Consider the following 22752-nt stretch of genomic DNA (forward strand, 5'->3'; position numbering starts at 1 on the left):
ACGTTGTTAATGCTTTGATCAGAAGTAACTGATAATTTTAATGAGATTGGTGATGCGGCTGATTTCCTCCTCTTGCAGTCACACTCCTCAGCTTCGCGTCCACACAGCGACGCCCTGAGGCAGCCACTGGAACTGCGGCTGGTGTTTTAAGAGATAAGAGATAACGCTTTATTGTCGTTGCAGTCATACCTAGTGCAATAGTACAACGAAATTGCAAAACTGTCCCACGTTGGCAATACGTACAACACAACACAAACAAGAGAACACAACACAGTAACTTAATAAATAAAAAGAATGAGTGTATATTTTTATTGCACATTATTAGTATTATTTTTATTGTCCATAAAGGCAGATATTCAGGTCAGCTTGGACCTGATTGGCTGCTGTCAGCTGTTAGCATTGATTAGGGCTATTGCGCTGTTGTACAAGCTGTCCTGGAGTCTGTTTGTCCGCGACCTCCGCAGCCTGAAGGAGCTGATCCGCGTTTTTGCCCACAATAAGCTGAGATTCTGAAATATACTATGTGCCGAATTTCCCACCAAGTGGTAATGAGTAATGTTCTGCCTTCAGCCGTCCAATCAGCAGCGTGTGAGTACAACCGATTTGTGTATATTACCCACAATGCCTCAGTGTGTCTCACGGGCTCAAAGTGAAAGCAGAGAATGAGGAACAGACTCAGACTGGCGCTCTCTGAGCCTCTGTGTCTTCTTACAGATGTATAACCGACCCAGCAGCACCGAGACGTGTTTCTGCTGCAGTTTCCCATCAGTTTAAACGCAGTTTAAGCCTCTTCCCACTGTAACCGTGACTCAGACAGCTTCCGTGACGGAGGGCTTTAAATAGCTCCCGGGTCCTTGGAGCTGTCGTGTTACTTCGGTAGCACATATACTAAAATTGGAACGATACAGAGAAGATTAGCATGGCCCCTGCGCAAGGATGACACGCAAATTCGTGAAGCGTTCCTCATTTTCTCTTTTAAAAACACGCACAAAATCTGTGTTTAATCATTCTTTAGCTGACTGACAGTAGAGTTAAATCATGCAGGAAGTGCCTCTGACTCCGCCCCCTGGTGGTACACAAGCAGGCGATGGCAGCGGTGCCGAAACATTTAAATTTTAAGATTTAGGATTTTTGTCCACATGCTAAGTTCTGCTTCTCCTGCACGACTTTTACTGAGATCACAGCAGGATTGTAACATGAGATCAGTGTGAAGTTTAAAGCCGCACATTATGCTGTAAACGTTCCTGATCAGAGGCTGGTTCGGTGCTCAGAAACGTGTTTAACAGCAGTTAAGTAATATTTTTATATTATTAAAATATTTATAAAATTAATGAGTGCGTGTTAAAAGAGAGAGAGGGGACACTTAAACGCTCTGAATTGAAATGTAAACTTTGATCAGAGTTAATGAAGTTTTTATATCCTGTTGGTCTCTGAAGATAGGGTTAGTGTGGATAATGCTTCAGTCCTGTGCCAGGACCAGAAGTACACAAATACTTAGATACTCAGAAGTACAGAACAGCCTCAGGGCGAAGCTGAAGTACTGATTTATCTTTAAAGAAATGGAGAAGTTGAGGCTCTGAAATATGCTTAAAGGTTAAAACGGCAGCAGATTTCTGTAACATTTGTTATGTTTAGTTCTTTATAGACTCGTTCACGCTCGGCCTGACTCTCCTCAGACGACTGAGCTAACCTGTAGTAAGCAGTGATAAAGTGTGTCTGTAGAAAATGTCCTTCTCATTCTGCAGTGTTTCCTCCTGACATGGAGGCCACGGACCAACTCCTCAGTGTGACTTAATATCTGAAATGTGTGGTGGAGTGTAAAGACCTTCATCACTGACACTGATGTTTCTAATTGAACTCCATCATATGACTGTGAATATCTCAAAAATTGGTCTGAGCTGAAATCACACAGAAGTGAACTCTGTTATCAAATCAGGTGTAATTGTAATTCAATCATGTTTGCACTGTTTGACCTGTTGAGCTTGTCTTGTTGTTTACATGCATGTCTAAATATTTCTTCTACCTTGTATAGTTTATATTTTCTTCTGTTTTTGCATTATTGTTATTATTGTTCTTCGGTGTGCTGCATCTATTGATTTATTCCTTCTCTTTCTACTTTGCTGCTATAACAAAGTGAATTTCTGGGACTTATAAATTCTTTCTTATCACTGTGATGGAAATAACTGTAAACAAAGATGGCAAATAGTTCTTTCTTTTTTAAAAAGGAGTCTGGAGACATGTCACTGTGCTGGTGATATCCATGTCGATGATTTGATTTGATGAAGCCTTTATTTGTGACTTGCAGTTGCCTGCAGCAAAATTGGACCTCTTGCAACCATACATACATTACACAAACTTCACATTGGGGAGACAGGTCAGAACAGGTAGCGTAAAGAACAACAATGAAATGTACAACACAAAAGGGCAGTGGAGGAGAAAAAAGAGAACTCTGCTCAGACTGAGCTCCTGATAGGGGATCAGTATGAGAACAGAAAACAAAAACTCCTCAGCACAAAAATCTTCACACCATAACACCATGGAAACACGTGACAAGCAACAGGGATGGGTGAGTAGGGTCAGAGTAAGCCAATGCAGACGGCAGCATCAGGTCATCTCTGCGCGTTGCAGCTGACCCACCGTCTGCATCGGAAGGGGGGAAGAATTGGAGGTGATGACGGTGGGTCGGTCCCCTCGTCCAGAACGTCAGCTGACATCTTTGAGCTTGATGCCTGCTGCTGCTGCAGCTACTCCACCCCGATCAGTTTTGTGTAACTCATCACACGTAGATCTCAAAGTATGAACGTCATTTATACTGTGAGAACAGAGCAGCTTAAAGGTGAAACCTGTGTACACAGCAGGCTTGATCAAACCCACGTGAAGACTAAACACCTTTGGCTCACCTCATCTGGTCTGGCAGTGGAAACCAGGGCTCAGGTTGGACGAGGTCAGGAACTGCTCGGTTATGGTGGAGGAGCCACCAAAGATGGAAGGGGAGCCTTGTGAGGAGTAGCAGCAGGAGATGGCACCTCCGCAAGCTGATCCAGGCCCTGTGAGACCTCCAGCAGCTCCTCCTGTGACTCCTGGTAGGAGCTGGATGTGGTTGTAGTGAGAGGCTGAATGAAAGAGAAGTAAATGTTTTAGTTCATGAAGCGTTTGATGTTTAAATTGAAGAGAGTGGAAGCTGATCAGACTGCAGAAAGAAACCATTTCTTGTTGGTTGGTGTAGCTGGTGTAACAAACCCTCTGAGGCATCCACCTCCTCTGGGCTCCGCAGCCTGCCCGATGTGGACCAATGACCTGGACTTCTTTGGAGGCTTCTAGGATGAGGGTCCCAGTGGGGGCTCTACCAGATGTTAAATGCTCCTTCTAAAATTAGGCATGAGTATGAGATAGTAAATGCAGTGATTAAAGAAAAATCTAACTCAATATGTTTGGTTTTAAAGCACTTTGGATGTGAAACAGAGAGAATTTGACACAGTTTTTAGTAATCTGCTCACTTTTTCATCAAAGCCTTCACTTGTAGAATCAGGTGTTTTATACAGTTTGATGTATGCAGCGAGCACAGATGTTATGATGATGAGCTGGATCATCCTCTCACAGTGGAATAAGTCACCGGATGTACAGCGTGAACGGTGCTCGGTTAACACAACACTGACCAACACTGTGTGCTGACTTTAAATCCTCCACCCGTGTGTTAGATAAACATTGAAATCACTGATTCACACAGTCACAGAAAGAAAATCACAGAGAGCCTCGTGTGAGTCTGAAATAATATAATTTAACTGTTTTTCACCATTATTTCATGAAAATAAAGCAAAGAAAGACTGAATAAATCGGTACTCACAAGATCCTCTGGAGCTCTGCCGATGGGAGGGTCAATGAAGAAACTGGAACAAATCCTCGAACTGTGTTGCTAACAGGGATGTTGAAGAGTGCCCTCTAGTGGATAAACTCTGACAATGATACTCACAGCACAGATGAATGGTGTTTCTCTCGTCTCTTCTTTACTTATTTAGATTTACAAACCATTTTAAATGCTGATGCTGATAAATCAGGTTGTTCAGGCTATACCACGTATTAGTATTGTTTTAAGGACCTTAATCACAGCCTGTAACCAATGTACATTTACTGGAAATATCATTTATACACGTTTTCCTCATACTGGTGCTGAGCGTGCAGCATCCACAGCATGAAACAATTCACACCTGGATTCACTTTCTCATTGGCTCTGCCTCTTCGCTACTTGTCCTGAATCTTTTAATACTTTTATCTGCACATGTGACCAGTCAGCATGACTGATATACACTTTATTGGTTATTGGGTCAGCAGTTATTTCAGACTCATCACTTTGTGGATGGTGTGACTTTAAAACAAGAATAATGTAGTTTATTGTTTTAAATATGAAGCATGGCTTTGTATTTCTGTCTGTTTTCCAATGAAAATTAACACTAAAGTGACTTTATTTCTATTTATTTCATAAAAGAAGACTTTAAAATCTTCTTTTATGTGTTAATGAGTGTAAACTGGGTGCAGTCACCTCCACTCTACTGTAAAAAGCAAAGATAAAGTCACTGAATCTGTTTCCTGTCATGTGCCTCTGACAGACAGCCACAGCTGCCCCGGACCAAAATACCACTGGGGGAACCGACCCAAACAAGGGGTACCCACATGCACCACCTCATACCTCCTTCACCTCCCTCCCTCTCTTACCGCTCTGCTGAGGTGGTTCAACCCCTTCAGGGTTATTTTTGGCCTCTGCAGGGGTCGGCCTAAGAGGAGAGAGAGAGGGCACCCGAATGTTAGTGAGAGTCCTGCACTCCCTCAGCCTGTCCCGCCCTCGGCTGCTTTCTCCTTCCTCACTGTCTCCTCTGTGTTTTGTTTGCCCGGCACAATGACTGTAGGGAACATGGAGCGAGCCGAGCTGTTTGATGCCGGGAGCAAAGGTCGAGGCTTGAGGGCCACCAAAGAGCTCAACACGGGGGAAGTGATCTTCTCCGAGCCCAGCTTTGCAGCTGTGGTCTTCGACAGGTACGGGTCTCCTGGTCGTTCTGGGTTTTGCATGAACATGTCTCAGGTGTACTCAGACTGTGGGCGTTGGTCACCATCTCAGGGTCGTGACCTTCCTTCTAGACCTCTGAATTCTATGACATCAGCAACACGAAGGCCATCGAGGTGTCATGTGAACTTGAGCGTGACATTCTGGATCCAATGTGAGGAGGCTCCAGCAGAAAGGATTATGGCACCTTTACAAGGTTTAACGTTCAGGTTATATTAATATAAGATCAGATTTGAGAGTGTAACGGCTTTTAGCATCATATATGGAACATAAAAAAGCACGTTGTGGTTGGTTTCAGGTATGCAGTGATCTGCAGGTTGATTCTCACTGTTTAGTTTGGCCTCTGGAGACAGAAAACAGACCTGTCCCCGAAAATCTGAGAGGGATGGATGTTTGACAACGCAGCAAAAGTCAAACTGGGACACACAGGAGGCCATTGCGACGTCATTAGGAACTGGATTGATGTGGTCTGCTTTGCTGGTTTCAGTGGTTTGAATAAGCTGCAGCCATCTGAGTTTAAAGTCGTTCAAGCTTGGTTTTGTTTTTTTGGCGCCAAAGTTGACAGTTGACCTTTTGACATAGAAAATGACTCTTGTGTCCAAATGTAGGTAAAAGAGAAAAGATTTATCCAGCAAATTATTGGAAAACAAACATCCAGAGAACCAGTTTGTTTTTTCTGTTCCTCTACGAGGACATGGAATCTTTGATCTTTATTGAAACTATGAGATATTATGATGAGGGCCTGCAACTGTAATTTCATACAAGAAGGTAAAAATTTTATGCCTTCGTTAAATGAACTAAAGTTATTGGATCTCAGGATCAGGCGGGAGCTGATTCCTGATTTTTTTTGAGCGTTCTACATGTTTGCTTTGGTTAGTAATGATTTGCTGATGGCTAAAATCAGCTGGTATTAAAGGGAACACTGGTTTGTTGATGTGCTAGAATACCAGACACAGATCTGGTAGCAGTGTTAGTGTTACAGCCTTATAAGAGCTCGTATCTGCAAGACGGCAGCTCACCGAAGCAGGCATGTACTGAGGGTTTCTGCACAGTGTAAGGCGGGAGCTGTCCAAAACTACAAAGAGACTGAGGACGCTGTAAGTGGTGAGAGGCATTAACAACGCTGCTTGGCGTTGTTTTGGACCGGCACAGAGGGCTAAACAAACAGTTTACACACAGACCTGCAAACTTCTGTGAGGTTTAAAGAATGATAAAGAAATGAGAATCAGGGAAACTAGAAAAACAGCTACATACTTTCATTATTCTCTGAACATAGGAGCACTCCTCATCTCTGTGATTTTACCATTAACCTGTCTGTGTTTCTCTTTCAGTTTGGCCACCCAGGTGTGCCACAGCTGCTTCCGCCATAAGGCCAATCTGCACCGCTGCGCTCAGTGCAAGTTTGCCCACTACTGCGACCGAACCTGCCAGACCGCGTGCTGGAACGAGCACAAGCAGGAGTGTGGCGCCATCAAGAAGCTCGGCAGCGCGCCCAGCGAGAATATTCGGTAAGAAAAGGTGCATGACAGAGACCTCTGGGTTTCCCACCATCGAAAAATGTGCTAACATCTGAAATGTTTTTGCTTCCTGGATAAATAAAGTTTGTAGAAGAGAAGGGAAATAAACTTTGTATGAAAAGACAGATTTTCACTCCCCTTGAACGCTTACAGACTTCACACATTCCCTGCAGTTAAGAGCTGTTTACAGGCCGCGAAGTACCAGAAAGTGTGCTTAAACTAAGATTTATTAATACCGGAAGTGATGTTAAATGTGATAATGCAAGGTTTGTCCAAATGTGCTCAATCTTGTTTTGTATTTGGTTACTACCAGCAATCCCATTTATCTGTTATCCCCAAATTACCTGTGACTCATCTAAAGCTAAGATTGGCATTGGATTTTGTTTTAGCCACGTGCTAAATAGGTAAAGTTTCTTTTGGGGTGGGGTTCAATTGGGGTGTTCCAAATTAGGTGGACCAACCCAACTAAAAAGCTTAACCAAAGTCTAAATAGGTCATTGGGGACCTGGTTAAAGCCTTTGCTGCTGTCATGATCAGAAGGTTGAACTTCCAGGTATCTGAGGCTAATAAATCAGCCAGGCTGGGGGTTTGTGTCACATGATTGTTTTAGAATTGTGTGTCTACAACAAAATCCCAGTTACACCTGGAATCATTGCACTACATCATGCGTTTCCTGCCAGGTTTATTGTTCTGGACTATGATCTGGCTGATATTCCCAGGAATCTTGGACATGGATGAATGAACCTTCAATTTCCTGTTTCTTCCTGCGACAGCTTGGCAGCTCGTGTGCTGTGGCGTATGCACAAGGACACGGGCATCGCTTCCGACAGTCAGCTGATCTCTGTTGACCAACTGCAGGAGCATGTGGCCGACCTGGCCGCCGAAGACTTTAAGCAGCTCCAGGCTGACGTGCACAAGTTCCTTCAGTACTGGTCTTACGGGACGAGGCAGCACTCTGTCGACTATATCTCACACATCTTTGGCATCGTTAGTGTTTCATCATTAATCACCAAATCCAACATCCTAGCCCTGCCCCTGCTTCTTCTTACCCTTCCTGCCATCTGTGTCTGTTCTTGCAGATCAAGTGTAATGGATTCACCCTGAGTGACCAAAGAGGGCTGCAGGCTGTGGGTGTGGGTCTTTTTCCCAACCTGTGCCTGGTCAACCATGACTGCTGGCCTAACTGCACCGTCATCCTCAACCACGGGAAGTACGTATCCGAGCTGCGGAGCCCTGCTCCATCATGAAATAAACCTCTCAGGGTCATTTCATAAAAAACACTACAATTTGAAAAAATCTTAATGAAAGCACGCAGAATTTTATCCTCCTAACACTAAGAAGTTGTTTATTATGTGTCTTTTGCGCTTGTGACGACTTAATTTACAGATATATATGGAGGCATATATTAGGGAAGTAAAGTACAGTAATAAAGCCAGAGTCTGGCAGATTTAGTGGACCACACCGATGCTTTACTTTAAACAGAGTGCAGCGTATAAACGTCTGACTCTCTCTTTTCTTTGCAGCCAGTCAGCTGTGAGCTCTGCTCTCCACTCTCAGAGGAGGTATGTTTTGCAGACGTTCACCACTCGTTCCGACATATGACTGGCTTTAGTGAGAACACACAGAGACACACGCCAGTGTTTATTCCAGCTATAACGCAGAACGCTACATACAGTTTTATTATCTTTCTGTTTCTCCTGTGAGGCTGAGGAAAAAAACACAAATATTAGACTGAGGTTAGAGTTGCAGTTCCTGTGATGTCCACTGGAGGCTCCCTCGAGAAGTGCACAAGTCCCCATAGGACTTGTGTTAAAATATACAACTTCACAGCAGAAATAAAAATGTTTACAGCCTGGTACAAAATCAGTTTTGATCTCTGTGGATAGTTTCCTCTTCATAGCATCTGTGCAGGTTTGGTTGCACTAAAGAAGTTCTTAGACGTGAACTGCTTTTCCACAAGAACTTTTGAAGTTTTCAGTTTAATAACACAGTGTCTACAGGATCCACCTAAGGCTGTTAACCACTAAGGTTGCATATAGCTAAATATCCACGTTAGTTCAAATATAGTGTATCCAAACAGTAGCCAAAACGTCACTAGTCTCAGGGCTGCATTAGGTTTTTACCTTACAATTCTATGATTATAAACAAGAGATCAACCTGCCCCATATCTCTAAAAGTACACTTGTATGCAGAGATCATAGTGAACATGGACTAATCAACTTCCAGGATTCAAGATATTCAGATAGGTAACAAAGTCCAGTTTCCTCCGCTATAAAACAATTTACATGCATCGTGGTGTCCTCAGAGTTGTCCCTTAAGACGGTTGATAACCATCGTAAACCCTCACTGGGGTTTACTGAGACTCTACACATGGAACCAAATGTCTTCACCAAACTTAAAGAAGTCCAGTCACTTTCTGTTCAAGCTCCTTAGACTACCATGACCTGGATGACTGAGAAACACCATCCGGTCCTTCTCTGTCCCAGGATTGAGCTACGGGCTCTGGGGAAAATCCCTGAGGGAGAAGAGCTGACCGTGAGCTACGTGGACTTCCTGAACCTTTCGGCTGACCGCCAGAAGAAGCTAAAGGAGCGTTTCCACTTTGACTGCACCTGTGAGCACTGCAGCAAGCACATCGAGGATGACCTGATGACAGCGGGTGCAGACAGCAAAGTGCGAGGGCAAACATTAGACTGTTTTTAAAGTGTATTTTCAGTTTATTACCTCGACTTTTCTCTCATTCTCTCAGCCATCTGCGGATAAGGTAAAGGAGGTAACAGTCTTCAGTAAGGAGTCTTTGGAGAAGATTGAGAAGTCACGTGTTGAGGGAGATTACAATGAGGTACACCACGCCCCTGTCAGCTTCCTTCCACCTAACCCTCTCTTGATGACTGTTGCCATGCTTTCATTAACTCCTTCAGTCTAGTCAGCATCTCTCCTTTCCTCTCTCAGGTGCTGAAGTTGTGTTATGAGTGTCTGCAGAAGCAGGAGAATGTCCTGGCAGATACTAACCTGTACAAGCTGCGAGTGCTCAGCATCGCCAGCGAGGTCCTGTCATACCAGCGGTCCTTCGCCAAGGCAGCAGACTACGCCCACAGGATGGTGGAGGGATACAGGTTAGTGCTGATAATAGACTCCGTATCATATCAACATAGCCGCCAGGTTTGAGAAGTGAGGCCAGTCTGGAAGCGCTTCCATGAGGCAGACCAGAACAGCACATTTAGGAGTCCCGATGTCTGCTAAACTCTCTGCAGACCTCCATAATTAAACTTTGGTAGGTCATGCATGGGAGCTAGGGTCTAAAACCATGTGTGAAATGGAAGAAGTTTGGAACCACCAGGACTCTTCATAGAGAAAGTGACTATCTGAGGTCTTGATTGGGGAGCAACGATGAACTGGTTATTGCAACAAAGCTTCCTCTGAAGAGATTAGGGATAGCCATCTCAGTAGCTCATTAATAGGGCCCTTCTGTTAGAACAGCTGGAAAGACCCAGACTATTAGACCTGATGAGGCAAAAAATTCAGTTTTGAGGTAAAAAAAAAAAAAAAAATCAGTCCCTGCCTGTAATCTGCTAAAACTGCCCCTATAGTAAAGCATGGTGGTGGTAGCATCATGCTGTGTGGTTGCTATGTTAGTAACTTGGACATGGAGGCTGGTGTAGACTGAGGAAAAAGTAAATAATACCTCTGGTGTATACTGGGTTTGCCCCAGCACCTTATCCTGGTAGGATGTGTCCTACACTTCACTTAGATTGCATCCAGGTGGCATACTAGTCAGATACCAAAACCGCCTCAACTGCCTCTTTCAATGTGGAGGAGCACAACTCAAATGGTTGCAAACAAAGGCTACGTTCTAACGCTTTTTATCTGCTGCTTCTGAGCTTTGAAACAGTCCATCACTTCATAACAGATCTGCCTAAACATCAGCGCCTTTTAAATGAATGCATGAGACACTACTTCAACCTGGCCTGTAATCCTGCTGGAGCTCAGAGTTAATGTAAAATAAATCTACAAATAATAAATAATTTATAATATATACTCATTGCTTTAGAGTGTGTATGTAAAGCATCTAAAACGTTGATTTTGGATGACTTTCGCCCCCTTTGCTTTTGGAAACAGGAAGTTGTACCACCCCAATAACGCCCAGCTGGGTATGGCCATTATGCGGGCAGGTGTCACCCACTGGCATGCAGGGCAGATTGAGGAGGGCCACAGCCTGATCTGTCAGGCCTACCGCATCCTGATGGTCACCCATGGATCCAACCACGCCATCACCAAAGACCTGGAGGTCACAATGCACTCACATGTTTGGTCTTTAAGTGCTATAATAAATTGTAAATTCATTGATTTCACTGTTTTTGCTTTAGGGGATGCGCACACAGACCGAGCTGGAGCTGAAGATGTTCAAGCAGAACAAGGCTGCGTACCAAACCATGAGGGACGCTGCACTGAAGCACTGAACACCAGAAACCTTCACCGCTGATGCTCCTATCTTAACTGTCCGCTGTACATACCGAGTCCCCTAAAGCTCTGCAAACAGCCCCTGAGCAGAGATTGATCTGATTGCAAAGCTGCAGCTAGTAATGCAATATGCTGCATGTATGTACAATAAAAGTGGAGATACATGTGCTGTAACTACAGGCATCATTAGTGTTTATCATTCAGTGTAAATTTTATCTGCCTGAGTAATGCATCTACACAGCTCGCCGAGCAAGGACAAAGTTGACACTCCTGCTTCTTGTTGAAATACAGTCTCACAGTCTTCCCCGATGCCCAAAAACCTAAAACCAGTGGCTGAACTCACGGTTGCTACATCCTTTTTTTACTTACAGTCTGTGGTTTAGCCTCATCATTTATGTGTAATCTCACTGACAAACCAACAGACTCTTTGGAGGAGGCAATTCTCTTTAATAACTGACAGTTTTAAATCTTACAGTAAAGCGACTTTAAAGGTTAAAACTCAGGTAGCTACACAGTGCAAAATCACTCAGCTGAAATCCTGAAAACATGAAAAACTTCACTTTATTCAAAGCAGTTTTTGCACCGACACAAATTCTATTAAAAAGGGAAAAGACTGAGCAAGAAAACTGTATCAAAACAGCTGGGAAGCATCAGCATCACAACAGATCACAGTGAGCCCTGAGAAGCACCTCTTCATGGGCGTCTGCATAGAGGTCAAAGGTCGTACACTAACAGGGAGTATTGCTTCCGGTATTTCACCCTCATCGCTCCTTCCTTTTTGTCTTTAATTTAAAACTCTAAATTCATAGAAACATAGAAATCTCTCTTTAAATAAAAGCAAATGTTTGAGATTCATTTTTAAATAAAGTCAACAACAAAAACAAAAAAAGAGGAAATGAGGAGGTGTGAATGTTCATAGCCGCCACACAGAGGAGGAGACACACAGGACTGTACATTAGCGTTGCACGTGTAAAGTCACATCAAGAAGACCGCCAAGTCTTCAGAATCCTCTCCTGAGAAGCTCCGCCCCTTCTCCCTTCTCATTGGATGACGCAGAGCTCAGTGCTGGACTGATTGTGAGGCTCCTGCCCCCCCTCAGCGTCTCTAGGACTCCGGCCGTGCTCCTGCGCCGCCCCCTCCTGATCGTACAACCCTGGCGGCTCTAGGCTCTGCCGCAGCTCCATCAGCAGCTCCTTCCCGTCACTCGAAGGCAGGTTTCCAAGGAAGTACTGTGGCGCCAGCTCCACAAGCCTATGAGGAATCACGATAGGCGTCAACAGAGATGCTTAAAGGTGATAATAATCAGCACTAAGTGACAACAGCGTCTCAAAACACGACTCTTTTACGCCCTCATCCTTCACAGGCTGCTCGAGGCAGCTGAGAGCGTTGTGGAGGGTCTGATTTTTAAATTAGATTATAATGTGCTCAGACACTGGGATTAAAAATGTTTTTCACTTTAATAAAGTTGCATGAAGCCACTTTTTTACTACATTGCAGCCAATTTGCAGCTTTAACTCACATCTGTGGGTGGACGTCAGAGGCGATGCGAATGCAGTTGTCGCGGGAGATGGTGAACTCGTGATAGAGGACCCAACTGGGGGGGTCGGGCCGCGGCTGTCGACACAGGTAAGAGGAGAAGGGGTGAAGGTGAGCCACGTGGCGGTGAGTTAGCAGGAGGTAGTTACCGGAGCCGTCCACATCGTGAGCCACCTGAGGAGGAGGAGTCAGTGTTACACAAATTCACCAAGTGGAAGAGCAGAAATATGGGTAAAAATATTTTTAAAATGAGGAGTTTACTTTGAGGAAGAAGCCTGAGATGAGAGCCCGCTTGATGTTCGTGCAGTTGTCTTGGCATCCGAAAGTGGGAGGAGAAACGGGAAGCTCTATCCGCTGCATCACCTCCAGCAGCTGCGCCCTGATCACCACAGCCAATCGCAGGGCGGCGTGACAGAGGAAGTTCGTCGTGCACCAGGCCTCATCCTGATTGTCTGCAGTGATCACACACAGGCCGGCCAGCAATCAGAGGAACCAGCAGAAGCAGTTATTGAATTTCAGGACTTGTACCCAGAAAACAGTGAAAATGTTTTTGGGTTGTTTTTTTTCCTTTAGGCTTCAACTTGATTAATGTCAAATACAGCATGGAAACGGGTCCACGGGCTGTTCTGTTAAATTTCTGTTTCATGGAAAAAAGTTGCCTAAAGCTTCTGAAAAATATTGCACCATCACTGCTGAGCACAGTACATCTGTGATGAAGGTTAAGTGTACGTACGCTCCAAGAAGGCATTATATATATTGATGAGAGTCATGTGATCTCCCTCTGTGTGCATCAGAGGCCTCCAGTGTGTGACGGCAGCCTCCTCTCTGCTGGGCTCTGCAGTGACGAAGCAGGAAGGAGCTGCAACAAGAAAACACAAAGATCAGATCAAATGTTCTTTATTAAAAGAGTCAATGTAGAACGAATGTCTCTCATCGGGCTTCACTTCCTGCAATGCTTGCTTACCCGTGAGCATCGCAGCTATCGTGAGCAGCTCGTCGACGCAGTCGTACTCGCAGGCGGCGATCAGGGCTTTCGCCAGCGACGGCTCCAAGGGCAGCTCTGACATTATGATGCCGACCTCCGACAGGTTTCCGTCGTCGTCCAGCGCTGCCAGATAGTCCAGGTCCTCCAGGGCCTGCATCAGGGCCTCAGGGGCTGGGGGGAGGGGCAGAGAGAGGAGGGTATGAGGGTAAATCCAAACTACTACCAGTTTGGACTGTCTCCTTAGCATGGGTACAAACGTGTACCTCCTTCACTGTGTGCTCTGTGGCACAGAGGAGGTTTGCAAAAAGTCACCTGGTCTGTCCAGGAACTTGCACTGCCCCATGTCAGCAATATCCAGCCTCTTCAGCAGCAGCACCAGGTGGCTGAGGTTCTCCTCCATCACACCTGGACAGTGAGCCTCCGCCATCCCCTCTTCATACAGGGACTGGGAGTACAGACGCAGGCACAGGCCTAAAAAGTGAGAGAAGTCACACAGTTAACAGCCATGGTGAAACACTGCAGGTGTTAAAGGTATTTTCTGTAAACTCCTGTTTAAAAATAGTTCAAATCCTCCCAGAATTATCCAAAGCAGCCAGCAGAGTGTGAAGAAAGATACAGAGCTAGGCCTCTCCCTGTCCATGTAATACCAAACTTTACCATAAGATGGCAGCATGCAGTCTGCCGAGAGGAACTGCACTATAACTACATGGACGACCCTGTTTTACACCTCACAGTCACCTAAAGTTAAAACCATTTAATCCCCGCTGTATTCTGCTCATGTTTAATGGTCTTCTTTTACTTCTGTAAAACCATCACTGATACATTTATGCTATCATCTACTGAAAGGTTTTGGAAGTTACCGTTTGTCCCTAAATCCTGCACTGAGCTTATTTTGGGGGATTAGTTAGAAAAGTTAGAATTTGTCGCTCCCTTTGCCTTTAATCAGTTGGTAAAATTACATCTAAACTAAACCTCAGTGAGCTGCTGTCACTAAATCAATTTCAGGCCATTTAAAGTTACCCGGCAGCTGTTCAGCCTGATTATCACTGTTCAGCCTGGAGCGACTGTAAAGATGAGCTGTTCTGCTGCCTTAAAATGGTAGATACTGCAATACACCCTATAATCAAGCACTTAGTGACAGTGGAAAGGAAAAACTTCGTTTTAACACGAAGAAGCCTCCAGCAGAATCAGGCTCAGGTAGGGGCTGCGACCAGCTGGGGGTGCAAATATGTGAAACTTAAAATTAGATCAACGGTCACTTCAGACTCTCACCACCAAAGTTGAGAAACCAGCAGGTGACATCATGGCAGCTATGGACATCTTTTATTTACAGTCTATGGGAAATACCAATGGAGTTTTATTTTTCAGTCTTTGAGCTGTGATTAGCTCAGTCAGTGCTTCATAACTCTTCAGCAAACTGTTAACCCTCAGGAAGCATTTGTGTGGGAGTGAAACCTGAACAGATGCGTACCTGGAAGGTGGCTGTTCACCCTCTGAGTGCGCATGTCGGCCTGGTGTTTGCTGATCGTCCTCAGAACCTGAGAGTTTGCTCTTATTTGTGGATTATAAACCTGCCACAGAACATGAATTAAATTCAAGCTCAAAAACAGGCCTGAATATGCGTAAAGCTTATTAAGTGATAATAAAAAATAAAAAAAAAGAGTACTTTTACATGAAATATTGCTGTTGATACAAAAACAAACTCACATTTTTTAGTTGGAGCCCCATGTCGATGACGTAGCGAACTCCGGGCAGTGAGAAGGATGCCTCTGCAAGTGCATCGGTGAGGATGACTTTCCTTTTTTTGCCCACACCTCCAGCTCCCAGTGCCGAGCTGTCCTCAGAGCTGCCGTCCTCCCTCAGGGTGGACGCATCAGGGTCGGACTCGTAGATCCGCTGTGTAAGCCCACCCAGTCCGGCATGGAGGGGGAGGAGTCGCAGAGCGCCGAGCTGAGGACTCAAAGCTACACACTCCTTCTCCAGCAGGGCGGCGCACTCTTCTATTTCCTGTTTAACAGAGAGGAGACAGGACATGATCAAATCCACTGTGAGGGTGTGATTCAGGGGACATGTTTTCATCACCAGGCTGAAAAAGCACCAACAGCTGCAGTTCCCCTGATGTCCACTGGGGCTACAGCAGTGAGGCCCCATACTCTCCCGTGTTAAAGTGCCTGACATTAAAGCAGAAATAAACATTTACAACCTGATACGTAACCGGTTTTGCCTCCATTGCCGATTTCCTCTTGTTTGCGCTGTTGGTTCCTTTTGGGGCATTTCTCTAAAAATGAAACACCTTCCACAAACAAACAAGCACAAAAAACCCTCACCTAGCTTGTGCTCTGTGAGGTTAAATGATGCTCCTGCCAAAGTTTGATGGTTTTAGCTCTCTGATAGAAGACAAAGAAGTCAAAATGTTCTAAATAAAGAGCACACTTAACAGAGTGAATGTTTTTAGGTGGCCTGCTGTCACCTGCAGCTGTCCTTCTTTTCTAGCGTTGCTTCTCCAAACTGAGGACGAGCTGATTGTCACTTAGTGGCAATTTAAAAAGAACTTGACAGTGTTCCACTCCAGGTAATCCTAACTAAACCACCCTCGAGGGAGACAAGGCCTCAACAGTGAGTGAAGGAGCAGGAGGTGTGGTGATGTTGACACAAAGGGAGTTTAAATGAGAGTCTAAAGTGAAGGTCAATATGTACAGAAAGCACATGAGGGATTTCTGCATATTTGTAGTTTCATTTGAGCTGAGACATCAGACACCTGCAAAGCCCCAGACGCCTCTCAGGCGGAGCTGACCTTATTTCACTGCTCTGCAGGACAAAGGTGGTGAAACTCTACAACTCAGAATAAAGAATGAAGATCGGTTTGGGTAATTTGCTTTGTGTTGAAGTGTAAAAACTAAACACTGTGTTAAAGGAATAAGATCAGGGGTCATTGTACCAACAGGCCCAGGCGTTGTTTACTTTGTTTGAAACAGAGATAGCTCAGTGGGTGGTTCCATGATTGGAAGGTCGGGGGATCGAATCCACCGAACCCTGAGGTACCCCTGAGCAAGGTACCGTCTCCGCACACTGCTCCCCGAGTGCTGGATTGGTGGCTGCCCACTGCTTCACTGAGTGAATGGGTTAAATGCAGAGGACTAATTTCCTACAGACTAATTTCCTATGGCATTAATATAGTGTACATCATTATTAAATCAGTCTTTGGTTTAGTTTTTGTTAAATGAGTCATGCTTTCCTTCATTAGAGGTTGTATTTAAATAATTTTCATGCCTGCTGATGTGGAGATTAATTTTTAAAGATATTCTGTCACAAAAAACCTCGGAGGATCTACTTTCTTCTCCGTGGCCGTTTACTCGTGTACCTGTGCACTGGCCAGAAACACCATCACGTCTCCTTCCTCTCCTCTCCGGTGCAGATCCAGCACCATGTGACATGCGACGGCGGTGGGTTCCTTTCCCGCTGAAAGCTCCCTGTACAGTGTCTCCACCTCCGCGTTCACAGCCTTCCTTTCCACTGCTCCACCCTCTTCCTCCTCCTCCTGGTCTCCATTAGCAGGCTCTGAGGGGAGGTTGTCCAAGGAGAGGTGAGGGACAGAGGGTCCCAGGAAGGTGGCGAGCCGAGGGGCGAGAGTGGGGTGAGTGAGGAGGACCACTCGGAAGTTGTCAGGCCTTTGGCGGCAGACGTCGCACAGCAGGCCAAGCAGCACGTCTGTGGGCACTGTGCGCTCCTGGAGCTCATCCAAGACCACGACGCCGTACTGATGCAGCAGGGGGTCTGACATCATTTCCTCCAGCAACAGCGTGTCGCTGACAAACCTGCGGAGAGGGCATCAAAACAGGACACGTGGATCAATCTCAGAGGAAACTAAAGTGTACAGAGTATAAGAATTGATGGTGAGGCTGTGGGCAGAAGAAAGGCAGAGGAATATTTTCATCCAGAACCAAAGAAATCCAGAGATGCAGAAGTTTAGACTTTAACATGGATCAAATGTTTCATGCAGGTTTGTTTCAGAGACTTTTCAAAGAATAACAAAAAGGAATAATTTGATACTTGCTTCCTTGTTGTGAGTTAAATGAGAACAGGGAACGAGCTGCAGTAGCTCCGTTCAAAGCAATCCTTATTTATCTTTTATCGAGCCTTTATGTAACCACTCTGTTCATCTAACTGAAACGAGCCATTTCAGCTCCCGTCTTTTTAAGACCCCCCTGATTGATCACCTTCTGAAAGCCTGCAGAGGGGCATCATCCAATGCTTATAAGATATACTGCCTGTACCTGCTGGATTAGAGTGTAAACGTGTTATGAAGTGATGGCAGCTGATCTTGAAAGCAGAAGAAAGACAATATCTAGTGTAAATATTGAAGCAAAGATTCAGAGCAGTCTAAGGTTTATCGCAGATTAATTACTTTTACTTACGATTACCTAATTGTTTGATACTGACAACAAGAAGCAGTGCTGCTCTGTTCTATGCACTGTGTGCCTCATTTTTTAAATAACATTATAATTCACAATAAAAAGCATTTATCTTAAAAATATATTGTATCTAAAAGGTACAAGAGACAGAGTAAAGGAGAAATTTCAGAGTAATCTGAATACTTTTTATTTGCCACTACAGAAATGAAATTACTTTGAAAACAGCGTAAGATTTCAAAAGGATCTAACCTGAGCATGGTGTCAGGCGTGCAGCCGTCATCGTTGGGCACTCTGTAGCCGACCTCCAGACCCAGGCTGAGGTCCATCTCATCGGCCACGCGCAGGGCCAGACTCACCGCCGCCACCGAGTGAGGCTGCGAGCAGCACACGAGGCCATGAGAGAACTCGTAGGAGAGCGCGTACTCCACGCACCACTGAGGAACCTGCAGTGAGCACATGGGAGGACAGAGGTCACACAATGTTTTTAGACTTAATAAAGTTCTTCAAAGCCTATAATTCACACTATACTTGCGCAACATCATGAGCTTTTGGATGGACTGCTGTCATTTGGCTGTAAGCATTCAAATTCTGAGTGCTGCTTGTGATTGGTTCTCTTGCCCTCGTCTGCTAGTCAAGTCTGCTCACTGAGCCTGCCATGGCTGCGACCAGACAACCACCACCATGCTGCATGACCTCAGACACCACAAGAAACTAGTGCACAAGTCCCAAAACCTGCACATGACCTACGTTTAGTCATCTTCAAAAGGTGCAGAAACCAGTGGGTGACATCACCATGGCTACATCCATCCCTTATTAACAGCAATAAATAAACTGCCAACAAGTGTCATCCACGCATTACCAAAGAGAACAAGCTGGGCCTTAAATGGAGCTTAAATCCATGTTTAATCAAAGCTTTCATTTGATCTTAAGAGGAGGAGGGGGAAGCTGATGGGGACCCAAACTAAGAATAAAGAATTAAATACAAAATAAGCAAAATATTCAGACCCAGAATAGACAAAAATGTACCCTTATGACACGTTTTTGTTCTTCTAAATTAAACCTTGAAGAGGAAATCAGGACTCATCAACACTGAGTAAAAACAGAAGAAATTACTGACATACAGCGAGCGCACTGAGGGGCAAAGGTCAAAGTGATAACAGATATGTGACCCAGATTCAGGTTAATAAACAGACAGCGCAGATAAAGGCTGTAACACAAAAAGAAAGACAAAGTGAAGGTATCACAGAAAACAGCCGATCAACAGAGACCGAAGCAACGAGCACATAAAGACTCACAGGGAGGAGGAGGAGGTGGTGCTGGAAATGAGATCTGTGGGTGTTTCAGGACTAAATGAGCGTTCAGGTTACAGCACAGCACTGTGAATCTATCACATTGGTTTAATGGTGTCATTCATTAGCCTGTGGGTGGATGTAACTATGGAGCAGGCATATAGATAACCAGATTGTCCCTGAGAGACAGACCCAGCACAGAAACCAACTCCAGGCCTGCAGTTCCTCTGATGTCCACTTGAGGCTGGCTCCACACACGAGTCATGTTAAAAGACCGGGTGTCAGACTGGACACATACAGCTCAGTCTGATCTTAAATGAGTGAGACCAGTAAAACCACCGTAAAGCACACAGGCTTCTAAACCAGCAAAACTCAAAACACAGTTTGAATTTACAAAGAAAAGACCAAAAATCAAGCCAAGTGTAAGATAAAGAGGGATTATTTTGATGCAAGTCATGCAAAGCGTCTCTAGTAGAGTCCAAGAATGAAAATATGGATTAGGAAATTTTCTAAATGGGAGCAACTGGGAGGCAGTCACAGATCTGACTGGCTTTGTTACATTTTCGAAAAAAACAAAACAAAAAATGTTTTCCTGCCTGTGGTTACCTGCGTGCTTTTCCCAGACCCACTGGGCGCGCTCAGTAGGACCATGTTGTGGCTCTCGAGGTGCTCCAGCAGACTCTGCCTGAGTCGCCACACTGGAAAGCGCTGCCTCTCCTCCAGCAGGGCATAGTATCGCGAAGAAAAGGGCAAACCATCATAAGGGTTCACCTCCAGGTCTCCCAGTCCTTCATCCTCACCGCCTCGACTTCCTCCATCTTCTTCATCGTCCAGATCCCCGCTTAAGAGGGAAGACACGGACAGTGAGTCCAGAGCTGTGGAGGGCCGAAGTTGGGAGGCAGAGGCAGTGGATGGCTTTGCTGCCATCGGTGATGACATCATCAGCAGGTTATCTGAGATTCCTTAGATTACCTGCAGAGAGAAAAAAAAACAACTAAAGGTCACAACGAGCAAAGTTCACCAATTCCTGCAAAACCAGAGAGGAAGAGTCTGAGGGCCCAGACTACTTCCTGAGACTTCACAGGAACCATCATGTTTGGTATGTAGCTGAGGAATGTGCGTCTCCGCCCAGACGCCACCGTGGTCATCAGACAGCTGCAGCACACACCCGCTGGGTGCCTGCTGCTCGGCTCACTTATTAATGTGTGAGGAAGCCAGAGAAGCAGATAAAAGCACAAGAAGAGGGAAAACACTGAGGTAGGGATGTGCAGCGAGAGTTCAATTTTTGATCTATTTTTAGATCATGATCACGCCTAATTTCTCCAGCGGTCCTCAGGGTTTGACTCAGTTCAGTGGGAACTGCGAGGTGTCTTTATGTAAACAGCAAAAAGTACTCTGCATGGCCAAAAACATCCAAACACACACAAAGCAAAACCAAAACCAGCAGGTGGAAGTTAAACAGATGTCAGAGGCCGTCTACGGATTTTGCTTCATGTGCCACACCCTCCTCCACCTCCCTTTCCCTCCTGCTGACCTGCGCCCCTCCCTGAGCGTCTCCTTTTTGTGTTTGTGTGGTTTCAGGTGTGCCGGAGTCAGACCAGAAGCACACCGGATGACAGCAGCTCCATAATCAAATACTCAGCCCTGCCAAATGTGCCGGCGCCAAGCCAAATTTATCCACCTGTGCTGCTTTTCAGCACTCGGCCTTTGTTGCTGGTTTCCCAACATTCATCCTTTTCTATGTCTTCTTTACAGTCTCCAGATATGCTGCTAATAAGCCTCCCTTCCCACTCCACACTAACCCCCCTAATCCTGCTCCCATCTATCCAGACAGCACATCAATAGATTTTATTTAAGCCTCTCTGCAGCTTGAGGACATGTTTTTTGATATGTACTGTATTATTAATTATCATTAAAAACTCCTCGATTGTGTTACGGTGACAAAAACTACTCAGACCGCCTGGATACTCCTGCTCAGTAGCCCACCCACTTCTGTTTACAAGGAGCAACCAATCAGAAGAGGACTGTATAAGATGAAGGAGGATTATTTTTTAATTTGAAGCATGCTAAGCTACTCATATGCTCAATACATAGCTTGAAATGAGCAGAATGGATCTGTTTTTAATGAAAGATGAGAAACAGAAGCAGGTCGTTCATGTCGATGGCTGCTTCCTTGCTCTATTCAGCTACTGAAAACTGTTGGGTTGGATGTGGCTGGGCTGAACCCATCATATCAGCCTCTGGCAGAGGGGATATTCCTAACATGCCATCTCAGTCACACAGAAGCTCCACCCACTTCTGCCAATAATTAAAGAGAGAAAAGCTAAATAAGACCATTATATAATAAAGAAGGTTTATTTTGAAGTGTGACTCATGCAAAGCTATTCAGTTCAGTCCAGAAATAAAAAGTTTGGAGCAGAATAAGTGGAGGGGATTATCTAATATGAATCACTCATGGGTGGAGCCACCACCAGGTTCAGGTGTTAATGAAAACCACTGATTAGATTTGGATGACAAACAAAAGACCTTCTCTTGTGACTCTACAGCAGAGACAGTGGAGTCTCTGTTTAGGAGAAACTCGGGTTTAAAAACAGTCTCTGAGAAATAAGCCTGTATCAGGGTGATGTGGCACCGTTCTGACCCTTAACCTTAATAAGCCTGACGAGTCTATTTAAGCAGACTAATGTCACAGCAGTCAGCCGCCCGCTCCTCTTTTCTTATCTCTGAGAGCCATTTTAATGCCAACGGGTCACCTGACTTGGCCGAGAGGAGGGAGGAAAGCCAGCACAGCAACGAGCCATCACAGGTACGCCTTCTTACCTGAGAGACATACCGGTCGACAGGTGAAGAAGCCCCGCTGAACCAGCCCGCCCTCCGCTCCTCCTGTTGTTGTTGCTGTCGGTTCAGAAAAAAAGCCGGCTTCACGTACCGGACAACAGCGAGACAGAGACCGGGACAGACATCCGCTCACCGGCCCTCTCCGTGAATCTTCCCCGGGCCCGCTGATCTCTTCACTGCTGACAAAGATAAAGACGGAGGAGGAGGCGTCTGCGTTAGCTGCCAGCCGCCATGTTGGCACGTCGAGCTGTCAAAGCTCGTGTTACTTTGAGGAAACCTCGGAGAGTTCAGAGCGTGACAGAGAGGCGTTCACGGAACAAGTTCGACATTTTTACTTGAGTAAAGACAGCCCAGTTAATATTTTCTTCCATTTTCCCCTCCCACATTCCCTTTATTTGTTTTTTTACTTATGAAGAAATTAAAATTATGTGTATTATTTGGACATCAAGGTCAGCAGTTCTGTGGCGCGACAACGAGACATAACCACGGTAATACGAGAAGAATTAAGATTGTTAAAAACAAATGAATAAAATAAAATACAAAAAGGGTACAATATCACACAAAAATGAATAAATATTTAAATAAATCAAAACTTTTTGCCTGTCTCCTTTGGATCTTTAGACATCAGAATTGTTGCCTGAAGGCAACAATTCATCAT

The 22752-nt window shown here is 45.1% G+C and overlaps 2 protein-coding genes and 1 non-coding gene across 4 annotated transcripts; 2 read left to right on the forward strand and 1 right to left on the reverse strand.

Moving 5' to 3' along the window:
- Nucleotides 1–865: 865 nt before the first annotated feature.
- LOC146665596 (U6 spliceosomal RNA) lies at nt 866–971 on the forward strand. The gene has a single exon (XR_014912857.1). It is a non-coding gene; the product is annotated as a U6 spliceosomal RNA (small nuclear RNA).
- A 3767-nt stretch (nt 972–4738) lies between these two features.
- On the forward strand, nt 4739–11231 carry LOC146665597 (histone-lysine N-methyltransferase SMYD1-like). Its single transcript, XM_085413321.1, has 10 exons — nt 4739–5028; nt 6388–6564; nt 7347–7560; nt 7653–7783; nt 8097–8135; nt 9060–9246; nt 9323–9415; nt 9526–9689; nt 10693–10861; nt 10941–11231. The coding sequence occupies exons 1-10, from the start codon at nt 4892–4894 to the stop codon at nt 11031–11033; spliced, it is 1404 nt and encodes a 467-aa protein (XP_085269447.1). The 5' UTR covers nt 4739–4891; the 3' UTR covers nt 11034–11231.
- A 247-nt stretch (nt 11232–11478) lies between these two features.
- dqx1 (DEAQ box RNA-dependent ATPase 1) lies at nt 11479–22490 on the reverse strand. Of its 2 annotated transcripts, none has more exons than XM_085413320.1 (12): nt 22090–22490; nt 19863–20228; nt 18217–18410; nt 16917–17370; nt 15263–15562; nt 15027–15126; nt 13868–14026; nt 13535–13726; nt 13304–13429; nt 12832–13022; nt 12554–12744; nt 11479–12285 (listed from the first exon to the last, which is right to left on the reverse strand). In XM_085413320.1, exons 2-12 carry the CDS (start codon nt 20196–20198, stop codon nt 12075–12077), a joined length of 2454 nt encoding a protein of 817 aa, XP_085269446.1. In that variant the 5' UTR covers nt 20199–20228; nt 22090–22490; the 3' UTR covers nt 11479–12074. The 2 variants fall into 2 exon arrangements, with proteins under 2 accessions (XP_085269446.1, XP_085269445.1); XM_085413319.1 differs by having other exon boundaries at nt 11480–12285; nt 22077–22484.
- Nucleotides 22491–22752: the final 262 nt, after the last annotated feature.

The sequence above is a fragment of the Rhamphochromis longiceps genome, linkage group LG7 (assembly GCF_057381845.1).
Source record: "Rhamphochromis longiceps isolate RC_006_pf linkage group LG7, R_longiceps_female_GT1.1, whole genome shotgun sequence".
NCBI classification, from domain to species: domain Eukaryota; kingdom Metazoa; phylum Chordata; class Actinopteri; order Cichliformes; family Cichlidae; genus Rhamphochromis; species Rhamphochromis longiceps.